The 18,067-nt window shown below is 38.3% G+C and overlaps 1 protein-coding gene across 1 annotated transcript in view; it reads left to right on the top strand.

Annotated features, from left to right (window-relative positions):
• The window catches only part of LOC110441213 (liprin-beta-1-like), a 54,272-nt gene that overhangs the window by 14,554 nt on the left and 21,651 nt on the right, over window positions 1-18,067 (top strand). Inside the window, exons 3-10 of the mRNA XM_021484321.1 lie at window positions 1,549-1,657; window positions 2,539-2,613; window positions 7,315-7,376; window positions 7,561-7,645; window positions 8,011-8,102; window positions 9,542-9,587; window positions 10,089-10,216; window positions 10,968-11,172. Coding sequence (XP_021339996.1) covers window positions 1,549-1,657; window positions 2,539-2,613; window positions 7,315-7,376; window positions 7,561-7,645; window positions 8,011-8,102; window positions 9,542-9,587; window positions 10,089-10,216; window positions 10,968-11,172 — 802 coding nt within the window. The remainder of the gene's footprint in view (window positions 1-1,548; window positions 1,658-2,538; window positions 2,614-7,314; window positions 7,377-7,560; window positions 7,646-8,010; window positions 8,103-9,541; window positions 9,588-10,088; window positions 10,217-10,967; window positions 11,173-18,067) is intronic.

The raw sequence follows: 18,067 nt of genomic DNA on the forward strand, positions 1-18,067 counted from the left end.
CATTGTATACGAAGGTAGTGTACATCTAGTGCGGGCACTGTTTGGCAGCATTGTATACGAAGGTAGAGTTAAATCTAGTGCGGGCACTGTTTGGTAGCATTGTATACGAAGGTAGAGTACATCTAGTGTGGGCACTGTTTGGCAGCATTGTATACGAAGGTAGTGTACATCTAGTGCGGGCACTGTTTGGCATCATTGTATACGAAGGTAGAGTTACATCTAGTGCGGGCACTGTTTGGCAGCATTGTATATAAAGCTACAGAACTTTGCAACCAGACAGTACACCACTTAACCAAGATTTGGCTAATTCCTGGTAATTTACAGACCTTAATTTCATGTTGGGAATTGGCAGATATCTACATGGTAGATACAAGTTGTATTACACAGAATGGTTTCTTTATGAACATATTACAGCAGAGTACTGGTCTGGATACATCCACACTGTTACCGTATAATGAAATTATTATTTTTGGCACATTCTGAGAAAATACGTAAAATGATTTTTCTGGGATATCTTTCGGTAGCATATGCTGGCCTCTGTCAGAATAGAAGAAGGTTTCCAGTTTGATAAGAAGTAATGGAAAACATTTGTGACTATGGATTTGATGAGATAAGACACATTCAATTCCATTTGGGTCTGTATTAACAGGAATGATGGTATACACAGTACTTACAGTGGATAGGACTTGGAATTGATATTTTATGGAAGCTTATTGGGGTTGAGACAAATTGCTTGCAGATGTTGGTAATTATGTGGGTAACTTGTGTACAAGAGTTTATGTTTAAGACATTTTGTGTTTAATACAATGGTAGATGTCATTACATTTGTATCAGTGAAAAAAGCATTACTTCCTGTGTCAAAATTTAACAGCATTATGAAGTAGATTGCCCAGAATTACACATTTTTACCAGTTCCTGGAGAAAAGGTAATACTGTTACAATAAACAATATATATTACAGTCTGCCATGCTTGGTACATTGCTTTCATCAGTTAACATTGTCTTTTATTAATGGAAATACCGTATGTTAAGCCTTTTTGTTCCTGGTAGAGTTTTTTCCAGTTAATTACAATTCAAGGGGGAAAAGTTTGAAGTGATCTTGATCACTTATTTCATTTCCTGGACTTTCTGTTGCATAGTTTACTTTATCCTCAATCAATCCTTGGTAAAATAGAACAGTATCGGTTTTAAACAAAAGGATAGGGACACTTTTCCCATTTTTTGGAAATGGTTCACGATACCTTAGAATTAAAATATAGAAATTTTTTAAATAACAAAACTAAAAGAAGAATTTCAAAACAGGCAAATTTGAAAGAAATGTTATGTATGGGTTGATGGGGGAAATTTATTGGATCTATACGGTATGAAATACATGAATTTGGGAAAGATGGCGTGTCGGTATTACATGGCAGAATCTTGATGTATTGACATGTTTTGGCTCAATGGGTAGCGGCCCTGTGAGCACCAGTATATAATACTGTTTAGTCTAAAATTAAAATGAAGTGATAGTCACACCTGATCATAATAAATTGATGTCCCATTAATACAGAGACAAATCAAAGAAGTGGAATCGAAGATGGCCTTGAAAGACGCGGAGATCACAGAGCTGCGTCAGCGACTGGTGCGCAACGGTACCGTGTTGACCCCCGACTCCAACGGTAGGCTAGCCCCACCTCAACAGTTAAGGTTTTATAGCAATAACTAAAACAGGGTAGGGGCAATATCATTGTAGGTTTATAATTGTAGTGTTAGCATTGGCGTTAATTTAATGGTGGAAAAATAGAAGATATGAAATAACCTTGATGTTAATATAAATAGTCTACCAATTTTAATGTGTAATCTACAAGGGAGATTACTCTTCACACTTGTTTGCAGTGCCTATCATACATAACCAACACAAGTGTCATTGCTTTGACGTGTTAGCTACATTCAGTTGCTCATTATTTTAACACTGTTGCCAGTAATGGTCAACTGCTCCTGCTTGGAATTGCTTCAATTTCTCATTAATATCTTCTTTAAATAATAACAATTCAAAAGAAACGTGCTTTCTCTGGTATTTTATCAAATTTATATTGAAATGTTCGTCTTCGGTTAATCAGCTTTTGTATTTCTCTATGTTTTTTTTAGTCTGTAATTATTCAATGTACATTTGATTTTATAACACAATTAATATTGAATAAAATAAGAAATTGATATACGTATTTGGATACTGCTCAGTTGTGCCTCTATTTGAGTAAAGATAAAAATGTACCATGACATACTCAGTAAAAGTTGCTGAATATTCTTTTTGAATATCAGTTAAACCTAACATTTGAGATTGGTTCATAGTCCATCTAGCTTGATGAAATGTCTGCGACAAAATTACTCAGAATTCATTTAACATCAAACGGTTTAGTCAGATCAGAATTGAGAGATATTGATAAAAAAAATAATGCAAGATAAATAAGAGACTTTCATGCTTTAGGTTTGACACTGAAGTTATCAAAAAGTGTAGAAAAGAAAACTAAGAGATTTTCATGCAATGTCGGTTGTATTTCAGGATCAGAGTCTTTACTCAGTGTTAGTGACCGCCCTGTAGAGAAAGAGAAAACATTAGATAGACTAAAACGCAAACGTAAGATAGATCTTTGGTGGTGCTCACCAAATTTTTCTCCACCAACCATTTTAAATTTCCTGGAAGCATACTAATTCTGTTACCCAGAATCTAACCTGTTTGGTGTGGGCTTGTTGAGCGATCTTTCATTGTAGCGGGCGGCGTCTTTTTCATCAATTCTTTTCCTGCAGATGCCTTGTTTAGCTGTTTCATTCCAAAACAGAATTTTAAAAACGCCTGGTTGTATCTACAGTAGAAGCTTAGTAGTCGGCATACTTCAAAAGGTCAAGAACAATGAATCTTCTTTGTTAAAGCAGCAGGAAGTAAAAGAGAAATCATTATTTCTCTGTAATAGCCATCCTTGTCTTGGTTAGTCAAGGTCTTGTAACAGTTACTTTTATCAATTCAATTGTCAAACGTAAAACATTTTAATCGCAAAATACTTCTTAGTTACCATTTATGGTGTTCAGCCTGTCATTTTGACTGCATTGCTTTGTGTAGGTAGTTTTAGCTGTATTGTAAGTTGCACTCCTGGCCATGGTTAGCTAGGATGTAAGTCCCTAGGGCTGAAATCAAACATGTTTGAGCTGGGATTAACAGACTCCATTACCATAAGTCATTCATTAAAGTTTGTAAACATGTATTCAACCTAATTCACTACTGGTACATGTGTACAGATTATAGTCAGTTCATTAGTAAAAACGGAATCATCTTTTGACAAGGAATTTATACACACATGATGAGACATGACTGTACTTGTGTAGTATTTTTCAGTGATACAATTGTAGGTCAGGTTTAAGGGGACCTAAAGTATGTAATAAAATGGATATAAGCTTAAATATTAATGATATCTTTATAATTTGTTTAAACTTAGTTACATCCTGGTCCTAAGTTATAGGTTTTGTCAAGGTACATTGTACCTGTACTTGTACTGTATTTAATTGTTTTCTTGACCTTTGTACCGATAGTCAAATTTTCTGTGTATTTGGGGTACAAAACACTGGTTTTGATAGCTCTCCAAATAGATTTAAAAGGGATGCATCTTTGCTTTCACTATATCCAACTTTTTGGGGGGTTTGCTAATCCCAGTATTTGTAAAACTCTTGATGTAATTTTGCATGTAAATTGGCAAGAAAAATATTCAGTTTACATTTACTATTTGAACTGATTAATATTGTTTGCTGTCTTAATTTTAACCTATTAAAATGGGCACAACGCTAGTACAGTCACAGAAATCCTCAGCCCCATATTTGACGAACATAATTTCTTGACAGGGATGGTTTAGTAAACAGTATAAATAGGACTAGAGACTAGAGGTATGCCATTTTATATAGAAGATCTTATAGTCAGAACAAACATGGCTATCAGTATTGCATGAATAGGATGCATACTATTAGTCAAGTTTTACTTCTATTTTGATTTCTACCATTCTTAACCCTAGATTTTTTTGTTTCAAGCAGCTCCTAGACGTAGGGTGTTACCATGGGGTAAGTTGGGTACTTTCCGCCTGACCATGGTATATATGTGTAGTCACAATGTAGATGTTGACCTGCATACACCCCACGACTAGTGTGTAGGCTTTATAGCGACACATTTAGAATTTTTTATCATGTACTGGTGTATTATCAATTAATAAATATAATCAGACAGCAATACTAGAGGTCCATTATATTATCCTATCACCATTAGATTTGCTAGAAATCATGCACCAGGGCATATAATGTTCAGTCATTTTCATGTTTCATTTGTGTCCCATGAAACTTTTTGCATCTGATCTTTGTCTCAGTTGTCACATCTGGTCATCTATACCTCTCATAGTTGTCACATCTGCATTGCTGTATTTCATCATTGACCACTCACTTTTGTCATCATTACGATTACACACCTTTGTCATCATTATGATTACACACCTTAATCATCATTACGATTACACTCCTTTATCATCATTACGATTACACACCTTTGTCATCATTACGATCGCACACCTTTGTCATCATTACGATTACACACCTTAGTCATCATTACGATTACAAACCTTTGTCATCATTACGATTACACACCTTTGTCATCATCACGATAACATACCTTTATCATCATTACGATTACACACCTTAGTCATCATTACGATTACAAACCTTTGTCATCATTACGATTACACACCTTTGTCATTACGATTACACACCTTTGTCATCATTACGATCGCACACCTTTGTCATCATTACGATTACACACCTTTGTAATCATTATGATTACACACCTTTGTCATCATTACGATAACATACCTTTATCATCATTACGATTACACACCTTAGTCATCATTACGATTACATACCTTTGTCATCATTACGATTACACACCTTTGTAATCATTATGATTACACACCTTTGTCATCATTACGATAACATACCTTTATCATCATTACGATTACACACCTTAGTCATCATTACGATTACATACCTTTGTCATAATTACGATTACACACCTTTGTCATCATTACGATCGCACACCTTTGTCATCATTACGATTACACACCTTAGTCATCATTACGATTACACACCTTTGTCATCATTATGATTACACACCTTAATCATCATTACGATTACACTCCTTTATCATCATTACGATTACACACCTTTGTCATTATTACGATTACACACCTTTGTCATCATTACGATCGCACACCTTTGTCATCATTACGATTACACACCTTAGTCATCATTACGATTACACACCTTTGTCATCATTACGATTACACCCCTTTGTCATCATTACGATTACACACCTTTGTCTTCATTACGATTACATACCTTTGTCATCATTACGATTACACACCTTTGTAATCATTACGATTACACACCTTTGTCATCATCACGATAACATACCTTTATCATCATTACGATTACACACCTTAGTCATCATTACGATTACATACCTTTGTCATCATTACGTTTACACACCTTTGTAATCATTACGATTACACACCTTTGTCATCATTACGATAACATACCTTTATCATCATTACGATTACACACCTTAGTCATCATTACGATTACATACCTTTGTCATAATTACGATTACACACCTTTGTCATCATTACGATTACATACCTTTGTCATCATTACGTTTACACACCTTTGTAATCATTACGATTACACACCTTTGTCATCATCACGATAACATACCTTTATCATCATTACGATTACACACCTTAGTCATCATTACGATTACACACCTTTGTCATCATTATGATTACACACCTTAATCATCATTACGATTACACACCTTTATCATCATTACGATTACACACCTTTGTCATCATTACGATTACACACCTTTGTAATCATTACGATTGCACACCTTTGTCATTACGATTACACACCTTAATCATCATTACGATTACATACCTTTGTCATCATTACGATTACACACATTTGTAATCATTACGATTCCACACCTTTGTCATCATCACGATTACATACCTTTTTCATCATTACGATTAAACACCTTTGTCATCATAACGATTACACACCTTTGTGATCATTACGATTACACAGCTTTGTCATCATTACGATTCCACACCTTTGTCATCAGTACGATAACATACCTTTATCATCATTACGATTACACACCTTTGTAATCATTACGATTGCACACCTTTGTCATTGCGATTACACACCTTAATCATCATTACGATTACACACCTTAGTCATCATTACGATTACATACCTTTGTCATTACGATTACACACCTTTGTAATCATTACGATTGCACACCTTTGTCATTACGATTACACACCTTTGTCATCATTGCGATTCACACCTTTGTCATTATTACGATTAAACACCTTTGTCATCATTACGATCGCACACCTTTGTCATCATAACGATTACACACCTTTGTCATCATTACGATTACACTCTTTTGTCATCATTATGATAGCATATATCCTAGAGATACACAATTAATTCCAACCATTTAAACAAACAAAAAATAAATAAACCATTTTATTATACTTATACAAGTGTGAATCTTTCTACACTGATAATATCTAGAATAAATCAGCTAGTACTGATTGTTGGTAGTGGTGGTTAGGGCTGAATCGACTCCTGGTTGTAAATAGAGAGACTCTAGCTGTAAAAGGAATTGCATGGAAAAGTAAAACACCTTCAAAAGTTGGTCATAACTATTATGTCAGAAACGCTCTTTTCTCCTTTCATCATTTGATATATACTTGTTGAATTGACAGCTAGGTTATGGCCAGCTTTTGAAGATTACATTTATAACAATCTGCATGCTGTTTTATTATGTTTTCTGCGTCTTCATTTATTTAATTTCATTTGTCAATACAAAAGACACTATGTATTCACTTTTAAGTTTTATTGTATATTAAGTTGCATTAATGATATGAGTTTAAAAATATTTACTGCTTACAGTTGTATCCTTTAGATTTTATTTGGAGTGAATGATATGTCAAGCATTAAATCATTGACTTACACAAATTTTATTATTTACCACAGTATATCATAGTTGCATCCATATACAAATATCACTGTTTTCATTTTAAACATGTATGCAAGAATCAGCTGTCAGTTGTGGGGTATAACTTCTGTATTCGTGTAGTGATTTTAACCCAAGTATACTATTACTTCTGGACTCTGCATATCTATTACAGGGAAACTGGATCCTAGCAATAATCTTTAAATAATGTGGTGTTTTTTTCAGAATATGAAGTCAAAAAGTTAAAGAAAGCTGTAGATGCCTTAATGTTCTCTAACCAAGAAAAGGTAATAGAAATTGTTTTGAAATTTTGATATGTATTTAAAAAGCAAAGATTGTTTTAATTGCCTTGATAGTTTTAAAAAAAAGTTGTTATTAATTTGTTAAAAATGGCTCATGCTCAAAGACATCTTTGACTAGTAAGTAAAATAATATTTCATAATTATCATTAATTCACTTTTCCTTTTCCAGGATAAAAGAATAGATGAATTAAGAAAATTATTAAAACGTTACAGAAAAATTGAGGAAATGGTGATACAAGCTCAAGGAAGGAAAGGTAAAAAGGCAGGGTTGTACTAGTGTTGCAGGGAAACACTTGTAGACAAGGTTTAAGTGTTGACTATTAATAGAAACGGTTGTAGTTTGGAAGAAAAATAGACAGGTGCGGTGGTAAAATGAAATTCATCCACAATTTCTTTAAAAAGAATTTGTATCCTAAAAGCTTCCTATAAAATATGTTATTAAATTTCCTTAAAATTTGAAACATATATCAATATAATTTATAATTCTCAGGATTTCAGCAAACTTAAGTCTTGAAAAAGTCTTTAATTTGCTTCAATTTTGAACTAACTCCTTCAAACATTTAGAGGTTTACAGTATATCATGCTTTTTGAAATAATTCTTGTACACGTTTATTTACAGCTTTAGAAGATATGATCATCAGTGCAGAAGATGACACAAGTTCGACAAGTTCTACCACCCCGTCCGTGTCTGACAGTGTCCCCAGGGACCTTGTGAGTTTGTCAAGTTCTACCACCACGTCTGTGTCTGACAGTGTCCCCAGGGACCAGGCGAGTTTGACAAGTTCTACCACCCCGTCCGTGTCTGACAGTGTCCCCTGGGACCAGGTGAGTTTGACAAGTTCTACCACCCAGTCTGTGTCTGACAGTGTCCCCAGGGACCAGGTGAGGTTGACAAGTTCTACCACCCTGTCTGTGTCTGACAGTGTCCCCAGGGACCAGGTGAGTTTGACAAGTTCTCCCACCCTGTCCGTGTCTGACAGTGTCCCCAGGGACCAGGGGAGTTTGACAAGTTCTACCACCCCGTCTGTGTCTGACAGTGTCCCCCGGGACCAGGTGAGTTTGACAAGTTCTACCACCACGTCTGTGTCTGACAGTGTACCCAGGGACCAGGTGAGTTTGACAAGTTCTACCACACCGTCCGTGTCTGACAGTGTCCCCAGGGACCAGGGGAGTTTGACAAGTTCTACCACCCCGTCTGTGTCTGACAATGTCCCCAGGGACCAGGTGAGTTTGACAAGTTCTACCACACCGTCCGTGTCTGACAGTGTCCCCAGGGACCAGGGGAGTTTGACAAGTTCTACCACCCCGTCCGTGTCTGACAGTGTCCCCAGGGACCAGGGGAGTTTGACAAGTTCTACCACCCCGTCTGTGTCTGACAGTGTCCCCCGGGACCAGGTGAGTTTGACAAGTTCTACCACCACGTCTGTGTCTGACAGTGTACCCAGGGACCAGGTGAGTTTGACAAGTTCTACCGCCCCGTCCGTGTCTGACAGTGTCCCCAGGGACCTTGTGAGTTTGTCAAGTTCTACCACCACGTCTGTGTCTGACAGTGTCCCCAGGGACCAGGTGAGTTTGACAAGTTCTACCACCCTGTCCGTGTCTGACAGTGTCCCCAGGGACCAGGTAGGCTACAGAGGTAACAGTACATTAAGAAGTTATCATAGTATACAACTATAAGAAGCTCCTTCTGGCAAAGTTAATTTTACTCTTTATCAGTACGAAATGTTGAGGAATTAAATTTTGTTGGTAAATTTCTTCAATCAGCTGCAGATAAGTAAAGAATTGCTTAACTTTAAGAATGTAGTCCAGGCCGTGGACACAAGTAACAGAACCATGGATAACAAACTTCACAGTGATATAAAATGTTCTCAGAAAGGAACATCTAATTATAGCTACAAGACCCTGTGACTCAGGTTGAGGCTATAACAGATGTTTTCTCTGCTCACTCGATGTTGTCTAGTCATTAGGGATTACAGTTATCTGTGTGGAACTTTGCTACAGTGAATTGAAGGCTCTTATCAAATTATGTTTTTTTAATGGTAGACTTTTTTCCCCCAAACTTTTATACCCAAACATATTAAGGGCTAAGTGATTTACTAAACAAATTGAATTTAAGATGACAAGATTGAGGAAATAATTCTGTTTTACAGCATGAAGGTTACGACAGACACCACCCAAGTGCCACTAGTACTCCAGGTAAGTGCAGACCTGTATTACTTGTCAGTAACAATAAAACACGTCGAGTGTAGTAACTTTTACAGTGGACCACATACCCAAACTGCTGACCACTGGATTTGTTCTGTCAATACAGATCCAGTTATTCATTCTTTGGCCACTGATGTCGGGGAAATCCCAGTTGTTCCATTATTCATCCATTTATTTGGTTGGGGGGGATTTGGCATTTAACATGAAATGGATTAAAGTAAAGGGAACATATACTGTAAGCCTGTGGTGTGTAGAAATTGTCTGGATAATGAAAAAAACTACAGATAAACAGACTATTTAAAAGATCTGTTGAACAATGCATTGAAAAAACAAAAAATAGAAGATGTGATTTCAATTATAGTTATAATAAATTTTATTGTGTTTGTTGAATGTCATACAACTCACCAACTCAAAAAATTATCTCTGGAGTGTTTTCTTATCTGTCGAGAAATAACTTGCAGCTATTATAAGATACGTTTGTTCCTATTGCAGTCCACTCCTACCTGGACAATGGAAACAACACCCCCTCACCATCCAGTCAGATGTCTACCCCTTCCCACAGAACACCCGGCATACAGCGGTCAAACAGTGCCGAGGACGTCACACCCACCAATCAAAAAGTAGGTCGCATCAACCAATCAAACAGTAGGTCATGCCAACAAATCCAAAAATAGGTCACCCTAACCAATAAAAAATAAGGTCCACAGATCAACCCAAAAGTAGGTCACACCAACCAATCAAAAAAATATGACATTGAACAATCAAATTATATGTAACAGCACCAATGAAATAATTCCAACCCACCAATTTGAAATAAATGCAAGTTAGAATCACCATTCTAAAAGTCCAATAAAGGCAGAAGTAACTCTAGAATATTAATCGCCTTTCACAGATTCATAGAGAATGCTCTACAAAGATTGGTCCATCAATGCTTATATAGATATCAAAAGTAAGCCAGGTTTTATTGAGAGAATTCCGGGTCACTTGCCCCACGTCACTGGTTTTCTCCGGGTACTCTAGTTTCCTCCCACATGAAAATACAAAAGTCTAGGGGGTTCCCGAGTCTGGGCAAATCTCTGTTTTTGGTCAAAACAGGCAAACATCAGGGCCAACAAGAGGGACTCATATAAGTGTGAGAAATCTATTTCATAATTTTTGTAAAATAAATAAGGTTGATATTTTAAACTACGGAGGAGTATATTTTGGGAGATTACACTTATACTCACAACATATTGACATTTTTTCTTTATTTAGCTTTCTGAATAAATCAATATGTAATTATCCAAAGACAAATCAATTGCAAGTTGATCAATTATATACTTTGTGTTGGAATAAATGATTAATTAACATATTATTACTTTCTCATTGCAGAAAAAGCCGGTTTCAAACAACAACCATCAGGAAGGCTACAGTAACGGGAGTAACAACAACAGTTTTGGTACGTTACCTAAAGATCGTGTTCAGAGCGCGGACTTGGATCACACAGAAGTACGAAAGTCTAGGGGGTTCCCGAGTCTGGGCAAATCTCTGTTTCGGGTCAAAACAGGCAAAAGGAGTACTTCGGCCCCAAACCTAGGTGACGGGAATACAACTATTGAGAACGTGCCTGTAAAATCTAGATAAGTGTATAGAAAAGCATGGAAAGAAATGTATCCGTTTTCAGAAAAAGATATACTCATTTCTGGGGAAATTATTCCTTTATTCCCAATTAACAGCTCCATCAATCTAATATACAAGTATATACCCTACTTAACGCATGGAACCATATATCCTGCACTCTCGGACTTGTGTAAGATATACCTGGATTCTGTTATATACATCAGCATGCTACACATATGATGGTAATCCATAACATTTGAGAATACCCAGAATGGTTTGAACAGACTTTCCAATACCCACAAAAACTTCTATCATTTCAAAAATAAGGATGATAATGTTTTAAATCCTGTTTTAAAATTTGCTTTGCTTTGCTTTGCAACACTTATAAATATAATCTATATCCTGTGCTGTTAGAAATACTTGCCTCCAGAATTATGCAATTCCTCTGTATTACCTAGCTTTAAATTCAGTGGAAAGTAATCTTATAATTCTCATTCAAAAGCTGCAGCTATTAAAGTGTTTCGGTCGAGATGCTTCCTTGTACTATAAATAGTACCTGTATGTATGCATTCCTGTAAGTTGCAAACAAAAATTGCTATACGCTTGAACCACCTCTAAAAAGCAAGGTGATTGTGGCGGCGGCTGTGTAACGGCTAGAGTTCCTGGTCCTGCATTTAGACGTAGTGCTAGTAACATTTTGTACTTAACTGTATGTTCTTGGTAGTTCTGATATTTTAACATAAATTGTCTTTTCTTTAAGATTTTTTTTTAATATGATACATATTATTTAAATGTTAAAACAGATAATTGTAGTTTAAAAAAAGATTGCAATAAATAAAAAGTTTTGAAAATATAAGTCGGATGAATAAATTATGTACTGATTTTTGTAGTTGGCGATTCAATTAAGTTAACTAAGAGATAATAGGTTGATACAGTTTTTATCAATATACTTGGATTTAATGTATGGATGGTTATAACTGTGTATACATATATTAAAGAAACCCGAGAGTTAGGTAAGTGACGAAGGCTTGCATGAGGAATAAGCTTGTCTATTATCTCCTGGTAGCATGAAGCAGCATAAATTATTGACTAACGCCCACTTATCTCTTGTCTGTATTGGATTTACGCCAGACACCTTCCTTGTCAACACCCTACTATTGTATTGGCAATGATTTTTCAGCTTTATTTGGATACATGTTTTGTTGTACGAGATGTATAATGTAGTGCCATAGATATTGTATTGACAAAGAGACTTTTTGAGCATTATTTGGATATACTAGTTTTGATACGAGGTTGAAGGTGGGTTTTGTAGTGCAAGGGAGATAATCTGTTAACATGGACAGATTTGTGTTGAGACCATATGAAATGAAGCTCATTGTATGCAGTTTTTTTCCCCAAAAAATATCTTGGCTAGGGTTTATTTATTGTCAAAAATGATTGTATGATAATAGGACTCGCTACATTATTTATTTTAATACGTTACTTGTTAGAGGGGGAGCTACCTCAAGTAGTGTAGGGTGTTACAGGTGGGAGCTACCTCAAGTAGTGTAGGGTGTTTCAGGTGGGAGCTACCTCAAGTTGTGTAGGGTGTTAGAGGGGGAGCTACCTCGAGTAGTGTAGGGTGTTTTAGGGGGAGCTACCTCAAGTAGTGTAGGGGTGTTAGAGGGGGAGCTACCTCGTGTAGTGTAGGGGTGTTAGAGGGGGAGCTACCTCGAGTAATGTAGGGTGTTAGAGGGGGAGCTACCTCAAGTAGTATAGGGTGTTAGAGGTGGAGCAACCTCAAGTAGTGAAGGGTGTTAGAGGGGGAGCTACCTCAAGTAGTATAGGGCGTTAGAGGGGGAGCTACCTCATGTAGTGTAGGGTGTTAGAGTGGGAGCTACTTCAAGTTGGGTAGGGTGTAAGAGGGGGAGCTACCTCGAGTAGGGTAGGGTGTTAGAGGGGGAGCAACCTCAAGTAGTGAAGGGGGTTAGAGGGGGAGCTACTTCAAGGGGTGTAGGGCGTTAGAGGGGGAGCTACCTCACGTAATGTAGGGTGTAAGAAGGGGAGCTACCTCAAGGAGTGTAGGGTGTTAGAGGGGGGGCTACCTCAAGTAGTGTTCTACTAGTTTTGATACGAGGTTGAAGGGGGGTTTTGTAGTGCAAGGGAGATAATCTGTTAACATGGACAGATTTGTGTTGAGACCATATGAAATGAAGCTCATTGTATGCAGTTTTTTTCCCCAAAAAATATCTTGGCTAGGGTTTATTTATTGTCAAAATTGATTGTATGATAATAGGACTCGCTACATTATTTATTTTAATACGTTACTTGTTAGAGGGGGAGCTACCTCATGTAGTGTAGGGTGTTAGAGGGTGTTAGAGGGGGAGCTATCTCAAGTTGTGTAGGGTGTTCGAGGGGGAGCTACTTCATGTAGTGTAGGGTGTTAGAGGGGAAGCTACCTGAAGTTGTGTAGGGTGTTAGAGTGGGAGCTATCTCAAGTTGTGTAGGGTGTTAGAGTGGGAGCTACTTCAAGTAGTGTAGGGTATTAGAGGGGGAGCTACCTCAAGGAGTATAGGGTGTTAGAGGGGGGGCTACCTCGAGTAATGTAGGGTGTAAGGGGGGGAGCTACCTCAAGTAGTGTGGGGGGTTAGAGGGGGAGCTACAAGAACATTTAACGACAACATAAATAAGGTAGACATTGACCCTGACTCGAGTCAACAGGAACCTTGCTCTCTGAAGATTTATGTTCATAGAGGGGGAGCTACTTCAAGTTGTTTAGGGTGTTAGAGGGGGAGCTGCCTCGAGTAATGTAGGGTGTTAGCGGGGGAGCTACCTCAAGTAGTTTAGGGTGTTAGAGTGGGAGCTACCTCAAGTTGTGTAGGGTGTTTGAGGGGGAGCTTCCTCAAGTAATGTAGGGTGTAAGAGGGGGAGCTACTTCAAGTCGTGTAGGGTGTTAGAGGGGGAACTACCTCAATTTGTGTAGGGTGTTCGGGGGGGAGCTACTTCAAGTAGTGAAGGGTGTTAGAGGGGGAGCTACTTCAAGCAGTGAAGGGAGTTAGCGGGGGAGCTACCTCAAGTAGTTTAGGGTGTTAGAGGGGAAACTACCTCAAGTTGTGTAGGTTGTTCGAGGGGGAGCTACTTCAAGTTGTGTAGGGTGTTAGAGGGGGCGCTACTTCAAGTAGTGTAGGGAGTTAGAGGGGGAGCTACAAGAACATTTAACGACAACATAAATAAGGTAGACATTGACCCTGACTCGAGTCAACAGGAACCTTGCTCTCTGAAGGCTACTTCAAGTAGTGTAGGGAGTTAGAGGGGGAGCTACAAGAACATTTCACTACAACATAAATAAGGTAGACCTTGACCCTGACTCGAGTCAACAGGAACCTTGCTCTCTGAAGGCTACTTCAAGTAGTGTAGGGAGTTAGAGGGGGAGCTACAAGAACATTTCACTAAAACATAAATAAGGTAGACATTGACCCTGACTCGAGTCAACAGGAACCTTGCTCTCTGAAGATTTATGTTCAACAACTACTCCCATTAACAGGGGGAGCTACCTCGAGTAGTGTAGGGGGTTAGAGGGGGAACTACCTCAAGTTATGTGGGGTGTTCGAGGGGGAGCTACTTCAAGTAGTGAAGGGTGTTAGAGGGGGAGCTACCCCAAGTAGTATAGGGTGTTAGAGTGGGAACTACCTCAAGTTGTGTGGGGTGTTCGAGGGGGAGCTACTTCAAGTAGTGTAAGGTGTAATAGGGGGAGCTACCTAAAGTAGTGTAGGGTGTTAGAGTGGGAGCTACTTCAAGTAGTGTAAGGTGTAATAGGGGGAGCTACCTAAAGTAGTGTAGGGTGTTAGAGTGGGAGCTATCTCAAGTTGTGTAGGGTGTTAGAGGGGGAAATACCTCATTAGTGTAGGGTGTTAGAGGGGAAGCTATCTCAAGTTGTGTAGGGTGTTAGAGTGGGAGCTACCTCAAGTTGTGTAGGGTGTTAGAGTGGGAGCTATCTCAAGTTGTGTAGGGTGTTCGAGGGGGAGTTACTTCAAGTAGTGTAGGGTGTTGTAGGGGTGTTAGAGGGGGAGCTACCACAAGTAATGTAGGGTGTAAGAGGGGGAGCTACCTCGAGTAGTATAGGGTGTTAGAGGTGGAGCTACCTCGAGTAGTGTAGGGTATTCGAGGGGGAGCTACCTCGAGTAATGTAGGGTGTTAGCGGGGGAGCTACCTCAAGTAGTGTGGGGGGTTAGAGGGGGAGCTACAAGAACATTTCCCTACAACATAAATAAGGTAGACATTGACCCTGACTCGAGTCAACAGGAACCTTGCTCTCTGAAGGCTACTTCAAGTAGTGTAGGGAGTTAGAGGGGGAACTACCTCATTAGGGTAGGGTGTTAGAGGGGGAGCGACCTCAAGTAATGTAGGGTGTAACCTCAAGTAGTGTAGGGTGTAAGAGGGGAAGCTACATTACTTGAGGTAGCTCAGCAGTAACCAAATGAGCTATATATAGCTCATTTGGTTACTGCTGAGCTACCTCAAGTAATGTAGGGTATTCGAGGGGGAGATACCTCGAGTAATGTAGGGTGTTAGAGGGGGGGCTACATCAAGTAGTGTAGGGTGTCAGAGGGGGAGCTACCTCAAGTCGTATAGGGTGTTAGAGGGGGAGCAACCTCAAGTAGTGAAGGGGGTTAGAGGGGGAGCTACTTCAAGCAGTGAAGGGAGTTAGCGGGGGAGCTACCTCAAGTAGTGAAGGGTGTTAGAGGGGGAGCTACCGCAAGTAGTAGAGGGTGTTAGAGGGGGAGCTACAAGAACATTTCACTAAAACATAAATAAGGTAGACATTGACCCTGACTCGAGTCAACAGGAACCTTGCTCTCTGAAGGCTACTTCAAGTAGTGTAGGGAGTTAGAGGGGGAACTACCTCAAGTTGTTTAGGGTGTTAGAGGGGGAGCTGCCTCAAGTAGTATAGGGTGTTTGAGGGGGAGCTTCCTCAAGTAATGTAGGGTGTAACCTCAAGTAGTGTAGGGTGTTAGAGGGGGAGCTACAAGAACATTTCACTACAACATAAATAAGGTAGACATTGACCCTGACTCGAGTCAACAGGAACCTTGCTCTCTGAAGATTTATGTTCAACAACTACTCCCATTAACATGTATATAAAATTAGGTAACCTCCTTATTCCCAAATCATGTACGATCTAGGTAGAGTTAGAGTTGGGGTAGGTTTTTTGCCTGATATTAATGCCGTACAAGATCAGCTGTTATCTGTGGCCAATGTGTTGATGTAGCAAACATGTCAAGAGAGTTGATAACCAATCAAGTCGGGAGGAAATGACTCAACCCTTTGTATCAATGAATAAAAAATGGCAGGCACAAAACCTAAAAAAAGAAAATTCCAAAAGTGGTGCAGTGAGGAGTTTAATATCTACATAAAGAAAGATGGTATGGGAAGTATGACAAGATCCTGAGGGTAGGGAAAGTAGTTGGTGATGATCATTTAATTATCTCCTTTACTGATAAATCAGGCTGATTCTCTGGCAGGATCTGTTTCTGTGATAACAACAGACAGTTTGTATCGTGCTGGCTCCATACATGGGGTTAGATTATACTGCACACTGCTGATAGATAGATAAGAGGATACAAAATGTAATCAAATTTCATACCCATAGATAAGATAAATAAAAAAATAACTCCCATACTATGTATGTTTCGATGAGGAACATTTTTACATGTAAATATTTTATGCATCATAAACTATATATAGCTCATTTGGTTACTGCTGGCACAAGCAAGAAATTGAAACATGAAACAGTCATAAGCTGTTAACATGGATACTGCAATGTTCATATAATCTTTTTTTAATGAAAACAGTTTTTAATCAAATTATGATAAATTAATTGTCCCTACCCTTTGAACACGAAGAGTTTTCCCACCAAATTCAGCACTGGTTGTGCTGCGTTACACAAGTTTAGATTAACTCTCGTGGTGATACAGTTTAATGTGAATTTTGACAAATGAATTGTATTTGGGGTGAATGAGAAGTTGAATTTGTAGTCAATCTAGGGGAAGGATTTCAGGATATTTAAAAAGAAGGTTAAAATTTTGTACATTTATTTAATGCCTTCCGAAACTATCAAAGTTGATCAGCCTAAGAAAGATGATACTTCCCCATGGACCTTTCTCCTGAGTTTTGCCTTGTATTATTTTCTGCTACACCCCTGCCTTAGAGCTTGCTTTCTAGACAGGAAATAGTCAATCAATGATGCTATTTTTGTATCTTTTGATACAAATAGACAACTGCGGTGTCATTTATTGAAACTCTCCAGTTAGCTTGCTGCTTCAGGCTGTCTGGGCTGCTGAATAAGCTGGCCCTATAGCAGTTGTAAAGTTGTATGTTTTTAGAATAGAAACATCTACCTGTAAGTCTGCTCTAGGATGGTCCTATACAAAATATATAGATGCTGAAAGTTTGTTGAAAGTAAAATTAAAAAAAACAGAATACATCCAAGCTTTCTTTAGGCTGGCCTATAGTTATTGTTCGTTTTAAAAGTTGCCATGTAGACTAACTGCAGGCAAACCCTTATGATACTGTTGTATATTTATAGGTACCAGCCAAGCTCAGATTGTGTATGCTAATTGTTATATTGCTACAATGTGTAATGGACAACCTTTCTAGATAGCATTGATCAATGCAACTATGGGGTTGCCTGATGTTAATAGCTAAATTACACAGACAATCTGCTCTTTACTTGGTATTTAGATATCACTTACTATTATCAGAGATGAAGTATCAATTTCTATCACCATATGTGTAGCAGGAATTTGTAATGATCCTAAATATTTCAGGAAGGTAATTCAAATGAATCTGATCATAAGGTCAGTTAGCATTAACCCCCCCCCCCCCCCCCCCCC

Source organism: Mizuhopecten yessoensis, unplaced genomic scaffold (assembly GCF_002113885.1).
Source record: "Mizuhopecten yessoensis strain PY_sf001 unplaced genomic scaffold, ASM211388v2 scaffold1787, whole genome shotgun sequence".
In the NCBI taxonomy this organism is placed as follows: Eukaryota; Metazoa; Mollusca; class Bivalvia; order Pectinida; family Pectinidae; genus Mizuhopecten; species Mizuhopecten yessoensis.